General features: G+C 42.0%; 1 protein-coding gene and 1 non-coding gene across 2 annotated transcripts; one reads left to right on the forward strand and one right to left on the reverse strand.

The window, feature by feature from the left end:
• Positions 1–5,935: 5,935 nt before the first annotated feature.
• Positions 5,936–6,928, forward strand: LOC105814357 (olfactory receptor 6S1). The gene has a single exon (XM_012649284.1). The coding sequence runs from the start codon at positions 5,936–5,938 to the stop codon at positions 6,926–6,928; it is 993 nt and encodes a 330-aa protein (XP_012504738.1).
• A 3,029-nt stretch (positions 6,929–9,957) lies between these two features.
• TRNAP-UGG lies at positions 9,958–10,029 on the reverse strand. The gene has a single exon. It is a non-coding gene; the product is annotated as a tRNA-Pro (tRNA).
• Between the last annotated feature and the right edge of the window lie 312 nt (positions 10,030–10,341).

Genomic DNA, 10,341 nt, shown 5'->3' on the forward strand with positions numbered 1-10,341 from the left:
TCCATATTGCCTTCACTCCCTCTGGATCAGAAAGCAGATTGTTGCTGAGAGGGTTGAATTCCTCTTGGAGTTGGTAGTTCATTACAGTTTTACATTTTCTAGCTCTGCGTAGCCCACATGGTATTTGACATTCCCCCGTGCCTGGTTGGTTAATTTTGTAGAATTAGAGTTTCCATCTTCTGGGAAGTATTTCTGACATTCATTAATTTTTAACTGAAGAAATCTTTTATTTCTAAAAATTTAGAGTCTTCTTTAAATATGTACCTGATTGTCACTACATATTTCTGAGGTTTTTTATTATGAAAATTTTCAAACATACTAAGAGTAGAGAGCATAGGATGATGAATCACAGGCGTAACTGACATATAGCTCCATGAATTACCAGTTCATGGCCAAGTAAGTTTTATCTATACCTCCCACTTTATTTTGAAGCAAATTCTAGATATCGTATTATTTTGCTCTAACTCACTTTTATTTACAAAGTTATTATTAGATTTTTGGATACAATTTCTACCACAATAGGATTTTTACTGATCAGGAAAATTGAAGCAAAAGAGATTCAAAGAGCGGAAGTATAATTCAAGAATACTGCAATTCATTCATCAATAGATTTGTCATGCTAATGATCTCCTTAGTGTAAACGTTTTCTTCTGTTCTCTATGTACAGACAGAGAAAGTTTTCCAGGGGAAAACAAGAAACAAGGTGCAGGCCGGGCACGGTGGCTCATGCCTGTAATCCTAGCACTCTGGGAGGCCAAGGTGGGCGGATTGTTTGAGCTCAGGAGTTCAAGACCAGCCTGAGCAAGAGCGAGATCCCGTCTCTACCAAAAATAGAAAGACATTAATTGGACAACTAAAAATATATAGAAAAAATTAGCCGGGCATTGTGGCGCATGCCTGTAGTCCCAGCTACTCGGGAGGCTGAGGCAGAAGGATTGTTTGAGGTTGCTGTGAGCTAGGATGACGCCTCGGCACTCTAGCCCAGGCAAAAAGAATGAGACTCTGTCTCAAAAAAAAGAAACAAGGTGCAGAACAGAATAAGAAAGTCACAGGTAAATAACTAGTTTGTCATTTCTTTGTATATACACAAAAAACACTAGAAGGATGCACAATAATGAAAATGGTTAATTAGGGAGGGGGAATGAGATGGATAGGAATAGTGGGGGGACTAGTACTTTTTTTTCTTTTAGAGACAGTGTCTTGCTATGTTGCCCAGGCTGGTCTGGAACTCCTGGCCTCAAGTGATCCTCCTCCCTCAGCCTCTCAAATTGCTGGGATTATAGGCATGAGCCACCACTGCACCCAACCTGGGGACTAAGATTTTTTAATCTATGTATTTTGGTGTTTTTATTTTTGAAACATGCGAGTCTGCTTTAAAAATAAATACATTTTTTTCTTCTATCATCTTCTCACTTTCATGGAAAAACTAAGAAATTCCTATGATAAAGTCAGTTTGAAAGTATTATAAGCTAAATATAAAGCCCTTGTCAATTGGACAAATAGTACGTGTTTTTTTTTTTTTTTTTCACAAATTACCTGACTTTGATCTGTCATCTCTGTCTGCAGTAGCCTTAACCCTCAAACTTCAATTAGGGTTTAAAAACGTGTAGTTTAAGTGTACTAGTTCTCAGACTTCAAGATCTCTCTTTCTTAGACCCCCCTCCTTCCCTCAGCTCAACAAACAGTTCTAGTTTCTAGTTTAGTTTTGTTTGGCTTAGCTCAGCCAATTCTCCCAGTCTTTGTTCCCACTCCTTCTTTAGAATCTAGTGATGACACTTCCCATTCCCTGCCCATGCTTCCATTTAGATATTTTCTTTTCTTTTAAAAATGTATGTCCAGAAAGGATGGACTTCAGACGAACTGAGTGCCAAGGGTCCTGTGTACTCTTCCTGTCAGCTCAAGACTTAACAGGTATTCATCTCACAAGAACAGCTGCTCCTCAAGTCTGGGGTTTAGAGCAGTTTCATTCACGTGCAGTTTATTAAGCACCTAGTATGTGTCAGGCACTGTGATTGGTGCTAGAAATGCAGAGATGAAAATATTCCTGTCCTAGGAATTCTGAGTCTAGCAGGGGATACAGACAAGAAAGTGAAGTTATAAAACAATGGATTAAATATTGAGATTGAGGTCAAAAGAGCCTGGTTCAGGTTGGGGAGTGGGTAGGGTGATGAGACTAGTGGGGATGGTAAGGTAAGCTTTCAGAAGAACCAATATGCACTGGAGTAAACTGAGTCTCAGAACATGAATAGGAGGTAGTCAAGTCTTTTTTTTTGAGACAGAGTCTCACTCTGTTCCCTGGGCTAGAGTGCTGTGCCATCAGCCTAGCTCACAGCAACCTCAGACTCCTGGGCTCAAGCGATCCATCTGCCTCAGCCTCCCAAGTAGCTGGGACTACAGGTATGCACCACCATGCTTGGCTAATTTTTTCTATATATTTTTAGTTGTCCAATTAATGTCTTTCTATTTTTGGTAGAGACGGGATCTCGCTCTTGCTCAGGCTGGTCTTGAACTCCTGAGCTCAAACAATCCGCCCACCTTGGCCTCCCAGAGTGCTAGGATTACAGGTGTGAGCCACCGCGCCCGGCCTAGTCAAGTCTTTAGTAAGGGACATAGAATGGACATAAGTAGAAAATGTGAACAATGGTCTAAAATTCTAAATGATGTTTTGGATGTGTGGAATCATATATATTATCACTAGGGGATAAAGTACAAGGCTGGGAGAAGCAGTAGAGAAAGGTGTAGATGATGTAGGGAACTTTCCCTTATCTCATCATGTCTTTGGGGATCCCATCCTTTCCTAACCCAGAAGCCAGGGGAGGGATTGCCAATATCATTTTAAGTCCTCGAGGAGAAGACACAATGTCTGTGTTACTTGGGATATAATCATTTCCCCTGAGTGCCATGCAGGAGAAAGGTGGATGATGGTCACAGCCTTCCATGGTTGGCCAAACTCCATCCTTTCCCTCATTCCCATTGTTAATGTCGCTGAACTTTTGCAGCAACCTGGATTTAGGCGGTTGACAGACAAATGCAGAAATATTCCCAGTCACCCTTTGTTGAATGAAGGGTCAGCCTTCCCCCCACCCAGATTCATCAGGTACAGAGTCTTGGAAATTTCCATTGAGTTGCAAATATCCCCGAGGTCTTTTAGGAATTATCATTATTTTTTCTGTCTCTATGGTCTTATTTTCTCACCATCTAGGTAACCTTTCTCCAGAAAGCACTACTGTTAGCTGGGCTCCTGATGTCTGGATCAATCATCATCTGGGTGCAACTCCACTGGAAAATAATGTTATACATGAAGGATCCTACCCTTCAATAGAGGATTGATTAGAAACCAATGACTTCTTCAGCCTTTTCCTACTCTGCACTCAGACTAATGCCAGGAGTCAGGGAGGATGGGGTCTAAAAGAAGAAAACTGACTTTCTATGTAAAAAAAACCTATTAGCAAAGAAGTGAAGACATGGTAATAATAGGTAAGTGTGCTGTCTTTTTAAAGGTGGGAGATGAATGGTGTAACCCCTCTGTATTCACCACTTGCCTTCCAGCCCTGTATTGTTCTTGTAGTAACGTATCTTGGAACATTGTTGAGATAATTCTTTTACTTGAAGTGTGCCTGCTGAAGCCAGTGATCACATTATACAAGACATTCTTTCTACAGGGGGGGAAAGGTGGGCCCTGATGGCTGACTTGCTCATGACCACATGAAGGGGCAGCATGATACAGCCTCCTTCGGATCAGAAAGCCTCTTGATCCCAAGGTAGAACAACAGCATCTGAGGAAATATACCAGGGAGGAAAGCCCAGGAGAAAAATCAGATAATCCAATTTTTCCTTGTTTTCCCAAGTGCTTTGCACATCCTCTGCAACTCCAGGGATGCCAGGCTATTGTCTGCCTCCTGGTACAGGGTGTGGGAAGGACTCCCAGGATGGAACAGGACCTTGAATCGTAAAAAGGAAAAGAGAATTTTTTCAGGGTGATCCTCACCCTCATGGAGACACCAGGGGCGTTCAGGGGTAGGTAGGAGGAATTCCTTCCATATTTAGGGTTGGGACTCATCTTTCTGTCACTTAAGATATAGTTTAGATTCAGTTCAATAGAGTGTTTTCACAGGGAGCAACAGAGTGCCAGAAAGAGTCTCCTCTGAGGTGACCAGTTCCATTTCATTGCACTCCACCCTCTATGTTCTGTGTCTTCTCTCCTATCAAAGGCATACTCATTTTCTAGTGTTTATTTTAGGCATCATATTTCTCCAGAACACTATCTGTCTCTCTAAGTCACAGTTTGGTTCCCTTTCTGTGGCCACTCTTGGTAACTTATTCTTACCTGCAGCATTCCATCTGTCACATATCTTAAATTTTTCTGTCATTCTTATTAGGCAGTGAGCTATATGAGAGTAGTGACAAAGGCTCCCTTCTCTCTAAATAACCAAGTACAGCAGCATCTGGTATATAATGAACACAGGGCAAAAGTTGAATGACTTTGCTGACAATATGGCAATTTCTGTAGAAGCTGGAGAGAGAGACTCTGAATGACTCCTTAGGGAGAAAGACCACAGAACTGCTTTATCCTCGACAAAAGGCACAAAAATCTTGCTATTTACACTTGTGGGACCCACAGGTAAGAAATTGTAAGTAAAGAGCCTAATGCTTGCTGGGAACAAAGACTGCTGGGGTATGCTAGAAAACAATAGGGCTGACAGAGAATCAAGGGTCTTAAGATCAGTTCTTACACATTGCTGAAGGGAAGCACTATTTTCCTGATACCTGAGGCATTTTTAAAACAAGGTTTCCAAATGTCATTGATTTGATTTTTCTCACTGGTGGTGGCCCTCAGAATTGAAAGGACTTGAATAAAAGAATAAGAACTTAATTTATTATTTCATTAATAATTACAACCAGAAACTGATAATTCTGTCTCTGACAAATTATCTAATGGAGCCCAAGTTTGTGAAAGGGCTTTGGATTGGTAATTCAATAAGGTAAATATCACGGACTGAAAAAGCTTAAGGAACTCATCTTATTCCCCAAAATACTTATCTTGAAGTTGACACAAAATAAGTAGGTGTGGATAACTGACAGACTGATGATTGAATGAATCAGTGTAGTTTATTCCTATTCTCCCTTTTTCACATGGCGTAACTTGCTTTATAAAGTGCTTTGTATGGCAATATGGGTTCAGTTAGGCCCTTGGGTTACTGGGAAAATTCTCCATGAAAAGGGTAATTTCTTATAATAGGCACACTAATGGCCTCGATTCTTATGACTCATTGTATAACTGGGTAGTTAAAGTACAAACAAGGGCTAGATTCACTGATTCTTCCAAGGGTGGTGGCAAGCTAAGACCAGACTCTGGTGTCTTAACTTATAGCCAAGGGCTTTCTCTGCCACATTATTTGTCAGTTAAGTGCTGGAAACTCTTTTAAGTCCTTCACACTATTATTTCATTAGCTCCTTACAGCATTTATAATTGAGGAGCACAGAGGTTAAGTAACCTTGCCACGGCTATTCAGCCAGTAAGCGGAGATGCAGGAATTCAAAGCTAGGCAGTGTGGCTCAAGTTCTGATCCTCGTTGAATGGTAATCATATTCTTCACAAAATCATTTTTCTGGTATTTTTCCTACCTCATATTCTCAGTGATATTGTTATTATAATAATGAGATATCACAATTTAGATCTGAGAATAGGAGATGTGAAGATGGAGGCTCTTGGCATTTTCATACCTAAGTTTCAGCTACCCTTTATAGAAAATCTTCTCAAGCCCTAAAATCCATTCGATGATAACTTCAAGTGCTTCAAATCTTAACAGGATCTTGATTGGAGAAAGTGGGGATATGTGTGTTATACCATGGTAAAATAAGTTTCAGGAGTGTTACGAAGAGGACCTGCTGTCACCAGGATCATGTTCCTATTGTGGCACAGGTGGAAGAGATGATGGCTCTTGATGGGAACCAGAGTACTGCGACAGAGTTCGTCCTGGCAGAGTTCCCAAATCTCAACAGCACGAGAATGGAACTGTTTTCTGTGTTCCTCCTTGTCTATCTGCTGACTCTGACAGGCAATGTGTTGATCGTGGGGGTGGTAAGAGCTGATACTCGCCTACAGACCCCCATGTACTTCTTTCTGGGTAACCTGTCCTGCCTAGAGATTCTGCTCACTTCTGTCATCATCCCTAAGATGCTGAGCAGTTTCCTCTCAAGGCAACACACTATTTCCTTTGCTGCATGTATTACCCAATTCTATTTCTACTTCTTTCTTGGGGCCTCTGAGTTCCTAATGTTGGCTGTCATGTCTGTGGATCGCTACCTGGCCATCTGTCATCCTCTGCGCTACCCCTTGCTCATGAGTGAGGCTATGTGCTTTCGCATGGCCTTGGCTTGCTGGGTGGGGGGACTCCTCCCTGTGCTTGGTCCCACAGTGGCTGTGGCTTTGCTTCCTTTCTGTAAGCAGGGTGCTGTGGTACAGCACTTCTTCTGTGACAGTGGCCCACTCCTCCGCCTGGCATGCACCAACACCAAGAAGCTGGAGGAGACTGACTTTGTCCTGGCCTCACTTGTCATTGTATCCTCACTGATGATTACTGCTGCGTCCTACGGCCACATAGTCCTGGCTGTCCTGCGCATCCCCTCCACTTCAGCCCGTCAGAAGGCCTTCTCTACCTGTACCTCCCACTTGATGGTGGTGACCCTCTTCTATGGAAGTGCCATTTTTCTCTATGTGCGGCCATCACAGAGTGGCTCAGTGGACACTAACTGGGCAGTGACAGTGGTAACCACATTTGTGACACCACTGCTGAATCCATTCATCTATGGCTTGCGTAATGAGCAAGTCAAGGAAGCTTTGAAGGACATGTTTAGGAAAGTGGTAGGAGACTTTTTAGGGAATCTTTGCTTTGATAAGAGACTCAAAAAGAAAACAGTAAGGTGAAAGTGAAGAGACTCAGCAGCTTGTCTTACATCCAAACATTCTCCATTGTTACTCTCCTTCCCATTGTCATCATGGACATCACCAAAGAACTGAATTCTGGAACCCTTCATAAACTCCAAAGTCATCAAGTCTACCTTTCTTCTATTTCGGGCAAAATCCTTGACTCTGTATCATACCTAATAATAATCCATATTATTAATATTATTGATACATCATGATCAGCATCATCAGCACTTCATAAGACCTTCCAACCTGTGAGATCTTAACCTTAGGGTCCATGGTCACCTGAGAAATCTGAGGATGAGTTTCAGAAAATTTATAACCCCCATAGGTATCTAAATTTTATGTGTTTGAACATATATGCATTTTGTCTGGGAGGAGGACCCATAGCTTTAATCCAATATTTGGATCTGTGTGTGTGCTCTCCTCAATAGTTAAAACTGATTAAGCATCTCAGTAGAACCTTCCAATTGGTTATGCAAATCAAGAATTTTAAGAAAAATTTCCTCATAACTGTAAAAAGAAATAAAAATAAATAGACTATGTGGATATTTTTGTATACATTTTCCAGAAGAAAATGACATTTACTATGAGATGGAAAAAAGGTGAAGCAAATTTAATAAAGGAACTTAATCACTTCTCTATGGCAATCCTAGTTATCTTTGGAAAAGCAAATTAATGAGAGATTTCATGAATAATAGCATCTAATTCATACTTTTTTATACAAAGATGAGTTAAAGACATCACTTGTTCTGTCATTGGATTATGTTCCTTTCATTTGTTTATCTTCTTGCATTTTTATATCTGTTATCTTAAATCTTTTGTTTTTAGTAAAATTGGGATTGGGATGAGGAGTTTTAATATCTGAGTTAAGAATGCCAACTACCAGCCGGGCGCGGTGGCTCATGCCTGTAATCCTAGCACTCTGGGAGGCCGAGGCGGGTGGATTGCTCTCAAGGTCAGGACGTTTGAGACCAGCCTGAGCAAGAGCGAGACCCTGTCTCTACTAAAAAATAGAAAGAAATGATCTGGACAACTAAAAATATATATATATAGAAAAAATTAGCCGGGCATGGTGGCACATATGCCTGTAGTCCCAGCTACTCAGGAGGCTGAGGCAGAAGGATTGCTTGAGCCCAGGAGTTTGAGGTTGCTGTGAGCTAGGCTGACGCCAGGGCACTCTAACTGGGGCAACAGAGTGAGACTCTGTCTCAAAAAAAAAAATAAGAGGACATTGGAGATCATACAAAAATTGATTTACCTTTACTAGTGTATTCTCTTGTTAGAGAAGTTTTCACAGAGACCATCATTCATTAAACAGGAATTAATGCCATGTTGAAGTGTGTTTATGTACACAGGGACAATGTACCAAAAAATCATAAATAAATATCAAGGTATGGACAGCATGCTAAACTCAAAATAGTGCTGCAAAATTGGCAAACTAAGCATTAGCATCGAAAGAGATGGCCATAAACTTCAGTGGGCATGGGAAATAGTAATGCTTTCATCTAGTTCTATTAGTAATATACACAAACACACTAAAAATTTTTATTTTAAAAGATTTCTGAGTACTAAAGGAATGGCAAGAATGATCAGTGATTTGAGAGTCAAAAAGAACTCTTCTGACTGGGAGCAGTGGCTCATGCCTGTAATCCTAGCACTTGGAGAGGCCGAGGAGGAGGGAGGATTGCTTGAAGTCAGGAGTTGGGGACCAACCTGAGTGAAAGTGAGACATCATCTCTACAAAAATAGAAAAAAAAAAAAAAGAAAAAGAAAAGAAGAAAAAAGAAAAAGAAAAATTAGCCAGGCATGGTGGTGTGCGCCTGTGGTCCCAGCTGCTAAGAAAGCTGAGGCAGGGGGATCACTTTAGCCCAGGAGTTGGAGGTTGCAGTGATCTAGAGGTGTTGCCCAAAGAGGAGAGAAAGAATTGCCTTAAAAACTACCTCATTTTATGAAACACAAAAACCTGAAGTCCATCTCAGCCACTGGCCAAAGAGAGGAATTTATGTAACAGTTTATAGCATTTCTGGAAGTAATCACCTCCATATTGTGGCAATAAAGCATGTTAAACCATCTATTTTCAAAATTTGTTTTATTTTACAATGGTATCGGTTCTGGGAAAAAAAGAAAAGAGGAAACTTGGAAAGGACAAACATGATCAGATCAGACATAAATCTTGTCAAAGATTCCTGTGTACAAGCAGTTTAGAAAGACAAGCAAGTTCGAAGGGCCTATCATTCCAGCAGTTCATAGTGTAACTCCTACATACCAGAATGGAACCACACTCAAGGATTATAGCTAGAGGCCAAACAGTAGAACCCGCTGGTTTTTCAGGTGAGCAATCAAAGAATATTAAAGGGTCCAGGTGGATTCTTGCCACAAATGGCAAAAATGACTATCACCGTGTTATATTGCGTTTTGGAAAATAACACCTGGAAGTAATGAAGTTGTGCTCCCTTTGAATGGAATGGATGCCTGTGCCCTCTAAGCCCTACGGTTCCCCAGGCTGCGACTCGGCATTCCAATGACTGAAACAGCGCTTGCAACCGTCGGGTAGAGTCTCAGAGAACCAAGAGCGCAATCTCGCGCTGCTGACCAGGCGCCAGGGGCAGAGCAGGGGCTAGACTCCGTATCCCTACGCTGGGTCACCACGGAGACCAGGCCTCAGGACGCGGGTTCTGTGCTGCCATTGTGGCCCCAACATACCTCCAGGTACCAATCTTTTCCATGCAAGGTGTCCTACTGAGAAGTGCACCCATTTGTTTCACATTAAGTGCCTGGGGAAGAACTGCCAGAGCATGCCACTCCTAACAAAAGAGCCTGTGGGAGCCAGACTGGGAGCCCGGATCTGCGACGAAGCCCTTGGCCCCTGGTAGCATCTTCGTTGCTCCCGAATCTTTCGATAGAAGCGGCCATTTTGCTCAACAATATCATCTCGAAACAGGTCGAGGTTGAAAGGGGCTTCCGCGGACCTAGCCTGGGGTTTTCGGCGACTGTTGGCTCCCAGGGGGAGGAAAAAGATTGACACAGGGCTCGTCCGGGATTTGAACCCGGGACCTCTCGCACCCAAAGCGAGAATCATACCACTAGACCAACGAGCCAAAGCCAGGAAGTTATTTTTTCTAAGAATATTCATTTATTGTTTTAGTTGTAGCATGACATTCATTTTTGATTCCTTTGAAAAGTCCAATGATTTTCTCTAGACCACAGGAAAGTCGAGATGCAGGTTCAAAAAGGACCTGAGCATCAGCGTTCCTAAGGTAGAAATGTCCATTGCAGGATTTAGACTAAGCCGTGGGTCGATCTGTGGACCAGGAGGTCTGAGTGCTTTGCAGGGTTAGGACCAGAATCATTTCAGGTGGCCTGGCGTTACAGGACATAGGAAAAACAAGGATGACTGATTGGCAGAGGGA

The sequence above is a fragment of the Propithecus coquereli genome, unplaced genomic scaffold (assembly GCF_000956105.1).
Source record: "Propithecus coquereli isolate 6110/MARCELLA unplaced genomic scaffold, Pcoq_1.0 Scaffold3, whole genome shotgun sequence".
NCBI classification, from domain to species: Eukaryota; Metazoa; Chordata; class Mammalia; order Primates; family Indriidae; genus Propithecus; species Propithecus coquereli.